At 41.2% G+C, this 17,627-nt stretch overlaps 1 protein-coding gene across 1 annotated transcript in view; it reads right to left on the bottom strand.

Moving 5' to 3' along the window:
• The window catches only part of CALCR (calcitonin receptor), a 160,719-nt gene that overhangs the window by 7,448 nt on the left and 135,644 nt on the right, over positions 1-17,627 (bottom strand). Inside the window, exons 9-12 of the mRNA XM_032112051.1 lie at positions 17,118-17,178; positions 16,949-17,015; positions 13,795-14,013; positions 5,438-5,479 (exon numbers count right to left, since the gene is read on the bottom strand). Coding sequence (XP_031967942.1) covers positions 5,438-5,479; positions 13,795-14,013; positions 16,949-17,015; positions 17,118-17,178 — 389 coding nt within the window. The remainder of the gene's footprint in view (positions 1-5,437; positions 5,480-13,794; positions 14,014-16,948; positions 17,016-17,117; positions 17,179-17,627) is intronic.

Here is a 17,627-nt window from a genome sequence, read left to right as displayed (position 1 = left end):
GAATGGGGACTAAAACCCACCTGATGCTGCAGCTGGATTCTTGTTCCTGAAATACCTGATGCATTTTGATATCTGAAGAAGTTCAGCCTTAAGTAATGAGCCTTTGCCATGAAGGGTAAATGGTAAATACACTTCAAGAGCTTGCCAGGACTAATGTTGTAGAGTTAGAGGATTAGGATATCTAAATAGGAATTTTGTTCTGGTAGATTAAAAACAGGTTCTGTGCTCACAAAATGTAACATTGGTCATAGCCCTCTGCATGGCAGAGGATTCCAGCCTTTGAACATCCATCTGCTAGGAATAAGACATTTTATTCTACATTCACATTAAGAGTGATGTTATACATGGCACTAGGAAATGATTTAAACTGTTGAGTCCTGCCAGGGAATAAGAAGCACTTCTCCAGCTGCATTTCCATGCATGGCAGCTCTTGATAGCACTGTGACATGAGCAGGAATTGGGCAAATCCTGGCTCTTTTTGTTTGGATCAGTGATTCCGAACAACACAAAGTGGGAATAGGAGCAGTTTGACAGAATAATCTGGTGTAAATGACCCTCTCCTCCGGGGGAAGGCAGCTGCATGTGAGGCACCGTGATCACAGGAATCCACAAGTTTCTGTCCACAGGTTTCAGGAAACCTCCTGCTGAGGTGGGCACTGTTTGTCATTTGGAGAATGTATTGCTATTCACCTTGTCCTAACACATGAGGAAAAGAAAACAAGTGACTGTGCACAGGTTAATTAGATATTGAGCACAGGAAAGGCATACAGTCACAATGGAACTTCAAGTACTTGGGCTATGAGCAAGGTTTACGATGCCCATATTGAGAATTAAAGTGAAATTGCTGCATGCAAGGATGTTTTATCACACTATCCCAAGTTTATTAGTGAGAAAGAGTTACTGGGTCAAAGACTAATGCAGTGGCAGCACTTGATACAGAAATATTACACTAGTTAAACTTTGTAAAGATTTTAGTCACTCTAAAATTGCCTTTTGATGTTACAGTATGAATATTGTAGCTTAGTCACCCCAGAAGCTATGGGGAGAGGCTGGAAGAAGAAATCTTCAGAAGTACTAGGACAGTGACTTTCCCCATATCTCACTGAGGTGGTGGCATCTAGGGCAGACACAATGAGGACAACGGAGAAGCCTGGGCTGTGCACAGGGGCTCTGCCTGCCTGCAGCCACCTCTCCCCCACCACACCATGGTCACCAGCCATTGCACACCCCTGGTCTTCACCTCTGCCCCAAGCTGACCATGTTCACATTTCACAGCGCGTCATCCATCTGGATTCATGTCAGCATCTTTAGTGAAGGCAGCAAGGGTCTGCTCCTAGAGTCCTTCTGTTCCTCTCCTAGCCCTCTCCTTCCCCTACCCCCTACACAGACTCCAAGGCTTTGATCACTCTTGCATGGGGAGAAGAGCTGCTGTGCAGGCGAGAAGCTCCTGACAAGCTCCCCAACTGCTCTCAGCTGAACCGGAGTCTGACAGTCCACTAGGGCAACCACAGATCTGGAGATGATAGATGGTTAACTGGAGAGGGAAGAACAATGTCCCTGAGTCTTACAGAGCCTGTCATGAGGAGCTTATAATTTTCTTCTTCAGAGGGAGTGACGCTTACATTGTATGTATGATGGGTAGACGACAGACACATCCCTTCCAGTTCAGCCCATGATTAGAAGTGCCATTATGCAGGTCTAAAAGGCTCCACAGAGCAGGGAAAACACAAGGTCAAAGCATCTTTGTTTTTGTTCTCTGCTGAACTGCTTGTCTGTACAAGGATCTGGCTACAAATGGATAATGGATTGTACAAGTTGCTGCATTTGAGAAAAACTTGCTGACCTAGTTTTCTTCCATGATTCCAAGAATCTCAGATGATCATAGCTCAGTGCCAACTAAAACCATTTAGGCATGGATTTTAAATGTGTAAGCAGCATTACTGAAAGTCACATGCACAGCCACGACATATTAATGACTGAGGAGGTGCCTGGGGACCAGGAGGTGCAGAGCGATGCCTGCCATGTTTTCCACTGTGATGGCAGGTAAAAAAAGCAAAGACTGAAGCAATGAAGAGCCCAAGTTTATTTACTCTGCTCTTCAAGACTTTAAAGGTTTTTCTGTTCACTGTTAGCCATTCACGCCTCATTGGCACATAAGATACATGGCTGTTTTTTTCCCCAAATAGACTTTCCATTCTGTTGTCCAGCCTTTCAGTCTAGAAGCAATCCCAGGCTTGAAAACGTGGTCTGGTGAGCAGATTGTTGCAGAGGCCTTGTATCATCTGTACTACACTATTGCTGTTGGACAGAGAAAGTACAGCACTGCTGGACACCAAGATTTTATATGAGTATGTACAAGAAGACTTGTCATTTTAAAAGTAAAAAAACACCCCATTGTTTATGTGTTCTTCCACATGAATGCAGACATTGGTACAGCTTCTTCTTATTATTTTTAGATTTCTTTCTATATATGGGCTCATGGTACTAAAGTGAGGTTAGTGAGGCTGCAGTGATGAATGCACTATAAAGCACATTCAAGTGCTCCTGAGATTAGCATTGTTTGCCCTGGCTAAGCTTCATGTGTTTCAGTCTTGAAGTTAAATATTCCAGTAGGAAAAAGTAAATCCCAGATTAGCCAAGCTTCTGCAGTAGTAAAATTAATCTCCTTGCTCCACAATGAATTTTCTCATGAGAAAATTCTGGCCTCTATTGCAGCAGATGTAGGCAGCAGCTTGGAAACAATCTTATATCACAACTGAAGACCAGACTGTGTCTTTGTTCTATGTTCTTCTGCACACACCAGGACTGGGGGAAGTTATCTCAGCTCAGTTTTCTTGGTCAAACTCAGACTAGTGCTCCCTTTGGAAGGCCCCAATACCAGTTTACCCTTAGTCTGTTGTCGCTCTTCTATAGGTTTTGTGCTTTGTATATCTACAGATGGTGTAACTGCAGAAAAAAAGGGGAAGAAGGGGTCATAATCCTTTCATCCTCTCCTGGCCTAGCCCAGCTCAGCCCAGCTACTCTAGTGCATAAACTTTGCTGGATGTTTATGGGTAACGTGCTATTGCAAGTAGCACCAAAATGTCTTGATTCCATATTAGAGAGGTGTCATCATTGACACTGTTCACCTTAACAGGAAGCTCTAAAAAAAGCTTCCGTATATAAAATTTCCTAGAAGAAAATAATGAGATGGTTTTTCAGCACTCCTGCCACTGACAGTCTGTAAATCTGAAGCAGATGCAATAATTTTGAAAAGGAGTGTAATGGTGAAAAGTACCCAAGCACCAACAAAATCACTCTGAACCTGTCCAAGAAACCTGCATCCTCACAGTCATTTGTTCTTACTGCCTGACACGGAGCCATGCTTCTGATCAGCCTCTCCACCAAGGAGTCATCAATTATACACATTGGCAAGCAGATGCTTCAGATATATTCATTAGTGCATAACTTGAGAATTGCATTCCTGGGGTTGTAAGGATGGATATGCTCTTCTGACACTGTAGTGTTTCCAAAAGTACTTTGGAATTAGAGCTAGTTGATGAAATTAAGAAACTAATAGCCTTTAAGATACTTTATGTTTTCAGTGCATTTTATTGTGGCCTTTCCTAATTTTTAACATTGCTACAACCTTTAATCTAGACACAAATCCAGGTGTTCTCATTAGAGCTGGAGAATTAACCTTTTGCACTAAAGCTATAAAACATTAAGGGAATTTGTTTTGCAAAATCTAATCTGAAAACAATGGAAGGCGACACTGGGGAGAATGAAGAAGGCAATGTTCAAGACCAGGATTTTGGGGTAACACATTGTTTGGAGGCCAGTGAGGAGACACTGGAGTACTGCTTGTACACAGCAATGCAGCAATTCTTACGGGGAGAGGATGCTTCAGAAACTGCCTGACTGGTCTCTACTTTCTTCACGGCAGGTCCTCCATACTAGGGAGTACCAGAAGTTTTTCTTTGTTTCCAGGGCATGGATACTCAGCTGTGTCAGAGTGATGACAGTGAGACAGATGGATAAAGGTGAGAGTAGCCTGCAGATACTGGGGACAGAATTGTGTTAGGAAAAGAGCTGTACATGTCTTCAGCTTTGTTTAGTTGGATGCATGAAACTGTGAACTTCTGTAGCATGATCTTTACAGATCTCATTTCATGTTAGGTTCTGATATCATTAGCTGCTCACATTTTGCCATTCTCTTTCATGTCTCCTGAGGAGCCATGCTACAGAACTGTGGTGGGAGGCCTCTCATCTTTTTATTCTTGAGTTTCTCTGTACATTTACACAGGGAGCCAGCCAGAGGCAAATGTATAGAGATGTTGACAAGTGGTGGCAGAATTTAACACTCTGTGCTATCCTGAATGTTATCAAATGAGCCAGTAACACCTTATCAATAAGATAACTTACTTTCAGTCTCTATCAAAACATCAGTGTGGTTACATCATTATATGGAATTTTCTGGTTTCTAATGATATACATTAGATATACATATAATATATGTATATCTAATGATATACAGGGATAAACAGGACCACAAATATCTCTCTAGGTTGAAATGCTGAGCGTTAGCATCACCAAGTTTGTTCTGTATCTAATTCACCTGCTCTGGATTGAAAATGGACTTCCTAATGGATTTCTCAGCTTTGCTAAGATATATGGTGTTTTATTTTACTACAGTTGAATGCTCTTGATGTGTTGAAAAAGCTTTTTTCTGCCAACCATCTCTGGAAAATGGCTTGCTGTAGGAATTTAAATGGTTCTTGACATATTTTAACCTGCTATTTTTGGAAAAAAAACCCAAAAAAAGTAAAGTGGATCTAAAACCTGCTGTATGTGTATATACATATATATGATCCAGCTGTAAGAGAATGGGAGAGATCTCTGCCTCAAAGGTTTTTATTTCTCACTTACTAGATAAGAAGCATTGACTGTAAAAAGGCCAGTGGTAATCCTCAAAGGGGTGCAAGTAACTGCACTATTCCACCTCTGACAATGCTACCATGGGTGGATTTGCCATGGCTCTGGCCTGAGCTCAGCACTGCATTCTCCAAACAGATCCCTGAATGTCCCCTCTGCTTCTTATGGAGTATTGTGGTCGTTCCTGCTGTTCTGGGGCAGGAAGGAGAGTAAAGCATTTCTCTCCTTTACTTAGACTTCCATCTCAAGCTTGCAGGTAGTAGGGGGAGAGTGTCATGCCTGTACCTCATTAAGTGCCATCCACTTTGTAATGGCAACACACCTGATTTATCTGCTCAGAGATATTCCAGTCACACTCTGCACAGAGCTGTCAGAAATGCACACCACTGCTTGTGTGTACAGAGTAAAAGTGACTTTGTGTGGTTTCGAAGTTTGTAGTGTGACATGCTTCACATCTGCATTAATGAACAGCAGAATGACTGTTTTTCAAGTTCTGCTCATTTTCTGCATTCCATGTACTTACCTCACCATTGAAGAAGCAGAATATGGTAGCCACAAGCAAGCCCTAAGAGAAGGAAAAGAATTTAGGGATCAGAATATATAGACTTCAACATAGTTTGGAAATTCAGACTTGATGGATATAAGGTAAAAACATTAATCCACTTCCTCTGCATCACAGACACTCCCCATCTTTCATAGGTGTGCTATTAAATGGATTTTTTTGTCTTTTCATAATGTTTCACCATTCCCCCCCCCCCCCCTGTATTACTAGATTTTATAGATTATCTGTTATGGCTGTGAAGTTATTTATATACAAGAGATGTAGAGAAGGAAAATGAAAGGTAGATATATATTTTGCTTACAGAGGAGAGCCACACTGCCACTGAATTTTGCTGAAGAGGATTTGTGTCCTATATGTTGCCACTCATTCATCAGAGTGTAGCAATCCAATCATAACTGTCAGCCACAGAGTATCCAGCTGTCCCAGGAAGGCTTTAAGTTGAACTGTATGTCAGGATAAGTAAACTGGTATGCTGGGCATCACAATGGATGGACAGGATGTGAGAAGAGGTGTAAGTGGTCAGAAAAAGAAAAAAACCCACCCAGCACATGAGTTAGAAGGTAGGGAGGCAGAAAAAAGAGATGCTACAGATCATAGCTTGGTCATAAATGGTTTTAAATTAATTTCATCATCACCACAGCTATAAGATTAAACAGGGCCAAGGCAGGAATATGAGATGAGAAAGTGTGAAATTAATAAGCGAGAAAATTCTTGCACATAGAGCCTGCCATTCAGGATTATGTATTTACACTGGTCCATGTCCTAACTGCACTCACTCTTATTAAAATAGCATTACAAAGCATCACTGGGAGCCAAATGCCTTCATTTTAAATTAGTTAAAGCAGTTACTATAAACTAAACGTATGGCAGTTTGTGAAATTGAGGGGAAAACTGCAATGCAGCTTATGTTCCCAAGGGCTGCTTTGAAGGACTTTACAGCTGTATCTTTTCTATAAAACTTTAATTTAAATGATTACCACTTGCGTTGTAGATAATGCTTTGCAAAATGTCTTTGACTCTCAGATGTATGTTTTGGGCCACAAACGTGATAAGCAATAACTTTTTAACAAAATGCTTGTATACAGATACACAGGCTGGTTTGGACAAGTGCTGACAGATTCAATTTTGACCATTATTTTTCTCTAATAGATTTTCTCTGATGCAGAATTTGTAATTTGACATAAATTCAAATATCAACACAGAAAAGCATGTAGGAGGAAGATGAAGGGTAGACATAGTGAGAAAAAACCTTTCTTTTCACATTTTGGCAAAGCAATGAATATTCTCAAAAAACTCAAATCCCAGTGTGCAGTAAGCAATACACAATAGCTTGTCCATAAGTTTTGGGCTGAGAAGCACCACAAAGTCAAACAAAACCTTACAACTCTAAAGCAGGACTTTTCCAGATCAGACACTTCTAAATCAAAATTTTTGCAAGGGTAGAAAGTTCTCCAGCTCCTCATGGCCTGTACCAATGTTGTTTGTGCTGTGAGCACTGCAGAAACTGCGTAGTTGTGCAAAACCTCTGCTCTTGAGCTGTAATGTAAATTACAGCAGGGGCCTTGCTATTGTGCTAAATGTGTTTTCATTAACAGCAGTCAGCCATAATGGCAAATGAGATGGATCTTGATCTCCTCTGGGAGCAGGGATGCTCAATGGACAGTCTACATGAGGCATGGCAAATCAGAAGACAGCAGGGGGAGAGAAAGAAGCAGAGAAGTTTTTTCCAAGTCTGCTCTTCTGTGAGAGTGTTTAGGGGGAATTTGGGAACCTCAGTTCCCCTAAAGACAGGAAGCGAACCTGAACTATTGAAGTGAAGCCATTTTTCATTTCAGTTCCTCTATGGTATTGGAATTCTGCTGTTACATCCTGCAATTGCTCCAGTTTTCTGCTATTCAAGAGTGTAGTTCCCTTACCTAATGTTTTCTCCAGACAATTTCTGGCAGAAAAGCTAAAGAGGAAGGTGTGGTGATGCCTCATATCCCTTCCAGGTTCTCTTCTAGTTCAGAGTGAGCTGAAAGCACACCTGGCTTCTTGTTATTTTGAGACCATGCATGTTGTACATGTTCTGGCTGAAGAAATTATTTTCTCTAGTCCGTTCCATGTATATCCCATTGCTCTTCTTCCACCTGCCATGGTCCTCTGGACTCTGCCATCTGTATTTTAATTTCTTCCATTTTATACATAAAGTTTGGCCCATTGTTCAGAGGGCTATTGTTATCTTCAGTTGTAAAACTACAGAGATATGAGTAGCAGACACCAGCTTTGTCTGCTTGGAGCCAGGAGGGCTTGGTATGACCATAATTCTACAGTGGATCTGTTAAAACATGTGACAGACTACATGTAGGTTAATTATTTAATTTCAGGCCCATGGTTTATTTCTCATATCTCTTTGATGTTTATCTTCCAAATTCTTACTGCTGCTGGTTTTTGCTGGGGATACAATTCTTGCTGAGGACGAAATGTCTAGGTCAATTATATCTCTCTGCCACTGTGTGGAGTTGCTAAACTAACCTGTGATATATTGCCTGCTCACAACAAGATAATGTTGGCAGTGGTATTGAAAGAAGAAATGAAGAACATATTTATTTTAAGATTAGGGCCTTTAATGACTTCTGAAATTCTTTACTTCTGAAACTATGTGAAGAACAAATGAATGTGCCTTTCAGCTGAATCATGCCATAGGGATTGTCCAGAGTCAGCAGCTCTCAGACCTTCACGTACCTTATTAACACTGTGGTGAGTTTTTCCTGTGTTTTAGTGACTATACTGGTCTAAGTAAATTCTTTGCTTGACAGGTATTTAATTTGTATCTCACTCTCTTAGAAGACATGAGTGTCTTGAAGAGAAGTTTGAGTAATTTGCTCATGTTAAAGAGAAACAAATGAAAAATGCAGACACTGCAAATTTACATAGGTTTCTCATATCTCTTTTTACTTTCTTATTTGAGGTTATGTCTCCATTAAACCAAGAAAGCATAAATAGATATACTTATTCCTGCTATTCCTGACCGTGTCGAGGGCCTTAATTTGTGCCCCAATCAAATACACACTGTGTTGCTGTTCAGACTTTAGTGGTGTGATATATTCATTATTGATGCTAGAAGATGATGTCATATGCAATTGTACAGATGGTCATAACAAAAAAATCAGGTTTTGATTCTCTATGTGGGCTTTGTTCCATGTCCATTCACTTCTCACTTCTGGGTCTGAATGGACAGCAAAAAAAAAAGAAAAGCATGGCTGAGGTTGTTCTTAGAAGTACATCTCATTCCCACCTCTTTCATTTTGTCAAGGATAAAAAAGCTTTGAGGAAAACAGCAGTGTGTTTCTCACCATCTTCATTCACTGCACGCTCATACAGAATCTCTGAGGTAAGTTACTGGGTTATCACTTGTTCATTTAAGTTACATTAAAAAAAATAAAGCAAAGAATGTGTCTGTGCAGTTTCTGCTGCCACTGAGGTGGGGAGATTGTCATGAGAGGGCTGAAGACAGCAGCCCACCTGCTGCAAAATGATAGAGACATCCCATCAGCCAAAGCTCATGCTTTGCTTCTTCTCCTGCTCTCTGTGGAGGTTTCATTACTGTCTTTTTTTTGCATGTATTTTTCATACAAAAATGGTACTTTATTATATCTGGCTTACAAAAAAATATTCTCCATAACTTTAATTGGTTCAAAATATTAAAAAGTTTTTAAACTACTAATAATCCAAAGAGAAATAAAAAGAATAGAAAATAAAAAAAGAACACTTATGTTGTCAAAAGCAGTCCTACAACCTTGACTCTGAACAGAAGGAGAAAATATTTCTGCCTGATTTGGCATTACAAAGGATATTTATTTCCTTTTAAAGTGAGAAACAGATGGAATGAATACCTTCTGAAATACCTTGAAATATCTCACTATGTTTAAGAGACTACTTTTAAATGGGTTAATTGAGTTCTGTATAAGGCTGCATAGAAAGCTAAATTTAGAACTTGGAGGCAGTGTAGATATATATGCAGTCCAAACCCAGGCCTAAAAGATTCAAAATATCCTTGTACCAGACCAGGTCCCTCTGAGCTGCATCCTCCTGCCTGGCAGGGTGAGTGCTGCAGTCCTGGGGGTGCTGCTTGGAAGCTGCTGGATGGCACACAAGGGATCTCACTTGTGGAGAAAAAAAACACCTTTTCATTTGCCAATAAAAACCAAGGTCCTTATGCTGAATTGCTTTTTATCTTCTCATTAGGGGGAGACTTATGCATTTAGAGCCACAGTCCCCAAGGTATTGAGAAGAGCAGCTTTATCTGCTTGTGTATTGCTGTTGATTCTGGGGCTGTTCCTCCACGCCTCCCTCACAGACCTTCACAGCTCTCTCTTCTCTGGAACAGCGACAGTGCCATTTTATGTAAACTGACAGCCTCTAAAAACCCAGCTTAAAGGTGCTGGAGATAGAATTGAGTGAGATAGAATTCAGGTGGAGGGAGCTTGAAAGCAGAGGCTTGTTCATCCCTAGGCTGGTTTGAGAGCTCTGGGAGGACTGTGTAGGTCAGTTAATGGGACTAATTGATGCATCACGCAGTTTTTTTTCTACTCTTCCTTTTTTTCTTGTGAGGCATTTGCTATGGACTACTGTCAGAAATCAGAGGTTAGGGTAGTGGTTTTTTGTAGCACAACCTCTGACAGAAGCACAGCACCCCAATCTCTTTACAGCCTGGGACTTCTCAAAAGATTTTCAATGGTTCCAAGGATGGAGGAAGTGTCAGCTGCAGCCCCAGCACCAGCAGAGGTGCAGGAGGCTGTGCCAGGTTGTCAGGCACAGGCCACATCTCTCTTGCTCTATCTTGGAATGGAGATCTGAGTGCAGCTACGTGCAGGACCGAGGGCTGTTGCTGTCCATTCCTTCACAGGAGGCATTCCCTTTGCCCAGGTGTACAGTTTTGTCTTCACTGGGCAGCATGATGGGGTTTTCAGGCTTTTGACATGTGTGTTTTAATGCCAGAGGTGTGCAAGGAGTCAGCATATCCTGTACCCTAATGCTTGACAGCCCGAGGAAGTTTGCATCTTCCATCTGCTTTCAGCATCATCTACCAGGCTCTGAAAGTCAGGTCCTTTAATGTAGATCTGCAAGTCACTGGCTCTTCTGGAGTGAAACTGTTTGCTTTGTGGTGCCTAATTTAGGAGCTCTGTTAGATAAGATAGCTGTGTGTGTTCAGCAATGCACCTACAGCATCCCAATCCATGCATGTCTTTCCAATTAAGGTGTGCTGGTTTTGTATAGAGTAATTTTCTTCATAGCAGCTAGTATGGGTCTCTGCTTTGGATGTGGGCTGGAAACAGTGTTAATAATGCAGGGATGTTTTAGCTGTGGCTGAGCAGGGCTTCCAAAAATCAAGGCATTTGCTGCTTTTCATCTCACCCCACCATGAGCAGGCAGGGAGTGCACAAGCAGTTGGGAGGGAGCACAGTCAGGATAGCTGAACCCAGATGATCCAAGGAATATCCCAGATCATATGGCACCATGATCAGCATATAAAGTGGGAGAAGAAGAAAAAGGGGGCTGTTTGGAGCACTGGCTTTTTTAGTCCCAGGTAATTTTTATGTATGATGGAGCCCTACTTCCCTGAGCATGGCTGAACACCTGCCTGGCCACAAGAAGGTGTGAATGGATTCTGTATTCTGCTTTTCTTGTGTATGTGGCTTTTGCTTTATCTACTGAACTGTCTTTATCTCAACCCATGTGTTTTCCCACTTTTACCCTTCCAATTCTCTTCTCCATCCTACTGTGGGGAGTGAGCAAGTGGCTCTGTGGGGCTGAGTCACCAGCTGGGGTTAAACCACAACATAAGGGTTGAAATGTCTTTCTTTTGCCCGGTGAACTTTTCATTTCAACCTTCTGGAGACTAAAGAGCTGATATTGGTGATGGTGAGAAGAGATATGAACCTCTTCATTTAGAGGATTAATGGGAAGTTGGCTAGGTGGGCTGGAAAAGTATATGCATTCCCGTTTTCAGCACAAAAGCCAGCCTTCCATTTTTTTATCATTTATGTATCTTTTCTTCCGATCTGTTAAGAAGAATCTGGTCTAATGTGTGAAATATACATGCAGTAGACATTCAGTGTTCTTACAGGCATATTTGAAAAACCACTTCCACTTAAAATGGTGAACATTGATGATATCATCACAAAAAGAGTGGGACAGGTCAAAACCAGACTTCTGCTGTTATTCAGAAGTGACTGCAGCAGAGGAAACCTAGCTTGTTGATAAATAAAATAAAATAAAATAAAATAAAATACTGACATTGTTTTTCAACTGGGAAAACCATTCTCTGAAAGAAATACAATTACATGATTTCTTTTGGGAACAGATTCTTTCTTATCTTCAATCTTTTGAGTTTTACAATATAATGCAGTGCTTGTTTGCACTATTTCTGTGTACAAGAACTATACAATTAATGTATCAATCCTTCACATTCACTTAAAGCAGTGATGTACTGTGAGAACCTGTCTCTCTTTCTGTTCTAGAAAAGGCATAAAAATTACTCATTTAAGTAGTGCAGAAATGAAGAATTTATTACATTTTCCACCAAAAAAGATTGGTAATTGTTCTCACAATGCCTGCTTGTATATGACTGACGTGCCCTGAGCTGCAAAACCCCACAGACTCTTGCTGGTGTCTGCATAGGCTGGCTGTGCTGTGGGTCACGGGAGTGCAATAGCTAGAGGGAAACGCAGCCATTAAACAAATGAATACAGTATCTGCTAATTACAGAACCAGCCCTAGAAGAAAATGAGCACCAGAGGAGTGATTGTATAGCTGGCAGTCTTAAATATGCCTACAAGAAATCTTTGGGAAAGGATTAAGAATGTTTATTTTAGGTTACAATTAAAAATCCACTCCAAGTGGAAAAGGGAGGATTGCAGTCGGTTGCAGCCAGCAGGACAACTGCACAGTCCTTCCAAAAGGCCAAACTTTAGCAGGAAACACACCAAGATTTTACTGCAGAGTTGTCAAGAGCTCTTCTGTGAGAGCAGAAGGAACCCATCAGGGATGAAACTTTCCTGCCTTGGATCCCTCCCTCACCCAGCCCCCTTCATCAGTACAGACTCCATTTTAACCTCAGTTTGGTGACTTTCTATTCCATAATGATCACAATTAGAATTTTTAATTGAGAAAATTGGTTTTGCAATTCTCGAACAACTGCACAGGATTTAAAAGGTATTTTAAGAGTAAATTGGTTATTGTAACAATGTGTCTTATCCTAACTTACTAAAACTGTAAGCAAATAACTTGTCTCCAAAAAGCTAATTTGGAGATATTCCTTTATAGCTCTTGTGAATGAAAAAGTAACAATACAGGCAATAATAGAAGAAACAAGGCTCTCATTCCTTTTAAGCAGAACTGTAATATAAGATGGCATACACTTCAAAAGCAGACCTGTAAGTTCAGTTATTCTATCCATGAAGCAGCAAGAACACCTGCAGTTTTGAAGGGATAAGGGTGATAAGCAGTATATATAATCTGACAGAATACATAGATTTTGGTAGCCTTATTTATAATTTCATTTAAGGAAAAAGCACTACCAATTTTTTAAGCTCTCTTCTTATTACGGCATTAAAATAATCTCTTCGCTTACCTTCCATATGAAAGGAAGCCAGAAGTAGGTTACCCAATTCACTTGTGTTGACCACTATTCACAAATGCATTGAAAAACTGCCTTTCCTAGTCAATATAGGACTGGATATATTCCAGTCAGTAAACCAGATAAGCCAGCATTTAAAGTCATTTAGGTTCGACTTGTTTTGTTTTCAGAAGAAAATAAACTAGACTTACTGAACGATGTTGTATTTTCAAAGCATTTTTGAAATCAAAATGTCAGTCTTGTAATTTAAACTGCCTAATAATGGAATTCTAACTCCTAAATGTAGCTTAGTTGTCTCTGCTTTTTCTTTTGTGTGTTGGCATTCCCTCTGTTAAACAGTTTGCAAACACTGCTAATTTTAATATTAAGGTCACAGCACTAGTTTCAGTCAATTTGAGCATGTCAACAGAAATTGTGTTGGAACATAAAAGCCCTCTGTGAACTGATTTTTCTCTCCATAGTTTAGAAATAGCATAAACTGATAATTACATCGTTTCCCCTATCTTGTCTCTGTTCTTTACACAGTGGTGATGCTTGTGTAAATGCAGATAATCAAATAGTGTGAAACGGTTGGAAAAGAACTGAAAACCCAGCTTTTTTCAGTTTCAGGGCAAAACCCCTGGCAACAGTATCTTTGAGTAAATTAGCTTAACATCAAACAATTCAACTACTCTGAAGCTGTTACTATTTAACATACCTGGTAATGCATTAATATATGCATGATGTAATCGTATATTTCTCCAGCAAGTCGGTTTTCTGGTCTCCAGGGAATAATAACAAACTGAATTCCTAGTAAGGGCACCAGGATTAAAGTGGCTCTGACAGCTTTCATATACATGTTGGACTCAGCACGGTGGGTATCTCTCAGCTTTGTCACCAAAACTCGGACAATGTTAAGCAAAAAGAAAAAATTGACCTGCAAAACCAAAGCTATTGTAGGTGAAAGCATTCAAATTAAACAGACTTTCAAAATACAAATATGGAGCACATAAATGGCAGTAAAGTGTCGCTTTCTAGCTTTATTGTATCTTATAATGGGCAGCTCCTGGGCAGTCAGGTCTTGGAAAATATCTTGACTATTTTCAGAAAAGATATGTGAAGCAGCTCTCTACTGTGGGGTATGCCCAGCCCCTGCCCTGGAGAGACATCTGCTGAGATAAGGAGAGCGCCTAAACCTCCCAGCGGAACTCCTCTGGAAAGGGAGCTCCTCTTCAGTTACGGCGAGAAGACAAACCCAGAATCCTCTGGGAGACCCTGTGCAGATCCTTTGTAGCCCATTGGCCCTTACCCTCTGACACCCACCCCCTGTATCCCTATAAGAGCTAGCCCCCCGCCCCTGCGAAGGAGAGAGATGCTCGTCCCTAGCCCCCCTTCGGCGAACTAATAAAGCTACCTCGTGTGGAACAGCTACACGGGCCTCTCGTCTCTCTCTCTGGTCTGGCTTCGCCTGGAGGCTGCCCTGCAGAGCTGAGCTGAAATCACGAGCTGACAATTACTAAAGAGCTGACAGCTTCTGCATGGGCCCTCCTAGCCAGCAGCTGAGGGAAGACACCGGGCCTCGGGAAGATGATCCTCCAAGGGACCATCTCTCCGGACCGGTCACAGCTTCCTCGATCAGAGCTACTGACCCTTCACCAGCTGCCATACTCTACATGCTTTGGAGTCTGCATGGGTGTTTCAGGTGGGCAGGGGTCAGTTCTAGGATGAACTGGCTGTTTTGACACTGATGTGGGCAAATTTAGGTTTTCCAGGGAACATTTAATATTATTTTTATGTCTGAAGTTTATACGGGGTGGACGAATTGTCCCCTAGAAATAACCATGTCTTTGTCCTGAGTCTGACAGTTGCCAAGCTATCTTGCCAGGTGAGACAAACCCTGGCATGTCCCCTGGGCACATGGGACCTATGGGAGCACACAATTTCCCTAAGGAATATGCTCCATAGACTAATGCTTCAGGCTTGTGTGTGACCAGGGGTGTAAGGCTGCTCTTGAGGAAAACCTAGGCCATCCCTTTGCTTCACCAGACTGCAGGGACCCCGTGGTACTCTACCCACAGGGAACAGGTAACAGTTGCTGTCCCAGGGCAGAAACTCCAGATACCAGAAAATTTTGCCCCTGACCCTTATGGTCAGTGATGCCAAGTAGTTCAGCACCTTCTCTCCTCAATTATTTCTGGAAATCTGATCCCAGCATCAAGTAACCTGCCCTTGGCCCTGGCTTCACAGAGAGCTCCTTGTGGGATATGCTGAGAACCTGCAGGACGAGGGAGGGCAGACCCAGGCTGATGATGAGCTCAGTGGTTACCCTGTGGACATCCTTGACATCACAGACCTCCTCGGTCTCCAGTGTACCCAGATCACTCTTTTCTAGTCTGCTACAGTAAAATCAGGCACTGACACTTCTGAGCTTTAATAGACTTTCTTTTTCCTGCTAATTTTTTGAAATAAGTATGTAAGTTGTATAACTTCCATAGATATTTCAAGAGCTCAAATCACATCTATGTACCAGAAATTTCAGCTGATTTTTTTCAGAACGGTGAATCAGAAAGCTCTGGTAAAGCATTTTACCACTTCTAAACTACACTGGGAGACCTTTCAACTGTTTTACATTTGTGCTCTACTGGAAAAGAGGAGTAATAAATTACTTCTGAGGTCCCATTCAGCATTAAATGTAGCCCTTATTCTCCATCCAATTCTGACTTTACTCACTCTGCTTAACCTCCACATTTAGATTTTCTGAAAGTAACTGTGAAAAGTCAAAGAAAGACTTAAAAAAGCTAAAAATCCTCAACTCTTTGGAATCAATCTGTCACTATGGGATTTTTGTAGCAAATCAAGCAGGACATTCTGTAGACATTGACATCTTCACAAGAAAAATGACTGGAAATGACATAAACATGATACAGAAATTATAATGTCTTACTTTGAAAACAGCTAAAGATTGCTCTTTTTCCATTAAAAAACAGTTGCTTCTTTTTTCTTTGTGGCCAATATGGGATCACAATGACAAAAATAAAGGCTAAATGGCCTCTCAGATGGTAATTGGCATTACAATAGGAGATACAATCAAGATTGAACCAATAAACCCACAATAAATGTGATTCTATGGGACCAACAAACAACCCTTATGGCAGGGAAGGATGGGCCGCTTCACATAGCTAATGTTAAAAACTGTTGCTCCAGAAAGGGTGGAAAGGTTTTTGTTTTTTTAAACTATGAGATGGAAAGTTGTTTATTCAAAGGTGTTCCCAGTACTCACTGAGCTACTGTTTGATCTCTGAGGGAATAATTGCAGATACGTCCACGCAGTTGTTTGCAAGTAAGAGGCAGATCAAAAGCTGAAAGTGCATCTTGGATGACACACTGAGATGAGCTTGGGGCTCGGGTTGACTAAAACCCTTTCTGTGCCTTTCAGGAGGGTCAGGGTTACCACGCCAAACTGCATGACTGGCATACCAGATGTTATATGTATGCACATTGCCAAGCTGCATTTTGAATCTTGTCCTCCTACTCAGATAGCCCAGTCCAGTTCTTCCCCTGGACTCTTTTAGCTCCCTGCCTTTGGACATACCAGGTCAGTGACCAGCAAAACTCATGCTGAGACACCAGCTCGCCTCAGCTGAGACACAGCTAACAATTGATGTCACATAAATGCAGTGTATTCAGTCCCAAATAACTCTCACTGGAATAAAGTGTTGTGAGCCTGTCCTTTGTAACACTGAAGAGAGAAAACCTCTAGTTTCTTCTGAGTCTTGACCAAAATACTTATAGTACAGAAGCTTCTATTTTGTTCAGGTTAGCATCATTTCTAAAATAATTATTATACTGCTGATACCAAATAATATTCTTACCAATAAAGCTGCCATTACAGGTCCATGAACAATATAAAGCAAGTATGTGTCAACACTCATCCAGCAGCTGGAGAAGAAATACAACATTAACATTTATTTTTGACTTGAATAAAATTTGCTGCACAGTTAAATAATGCTAAGTTCCTTCAAAAACAGACATGCTACTCACTTATCATTGAAGTATCTGGCTCTTGCAACTGCATGAATGGATGCTGGCACCAAAGGGAACCCTGAAATGATTAAAGTTATGGATCAGTCTTGGTATTTGTTTAGCTTGAATTTCATGTGTCTCACACACTAAAAAGTCTCTTGTTCACAAAACGTATGAAATCATGTTTCAGGGAAGAACTGTTAGTCCGTCACACTCAGACCCTGGCAGCACCTCAGTGGTGAGATGCAAAAGGGATTAACATTCAAGGCAGGCCAAAAGGAGAAGAAAAGCCCACAGACCATGCTCTCCTTGAATGTCTCAAAGCTGCTGCCAGGCTCCCCTGCATTGCTGTGGCTTGTGTAGGGAAGGGTGTGAGCAGGCAGTGTGGGAAGGCTGTAGGGATCATTCTGTTCTCAGAGCAGTATTCCCTCAGGAAACCGGGGACACTTGTTAAAATCATGTAAATAACTGTTGAGCAAGAGAGAGGTACACTGACTTGCATGCCAGATTATGGAGCAATAAAAAACA

The sequence above is a fragment of the Corvus moneduloides genome, chromosome 1 (genome assembly GCF_009650955.1).
Source record: "Corvus moneduloides isolate bCorMon1 chromosome 1, bCorMon1.pri, whole genome shotgun sequence".
NCBI classification, from domain to species: Eukaryota; Metazoa; Chordata; class Aves; order Passeriformes; family Corvidae; genus Corvus; species Corvus moneduloides.
This window is presented reverse-complemented; position numbering and strand designations above follow the sequence as displayed.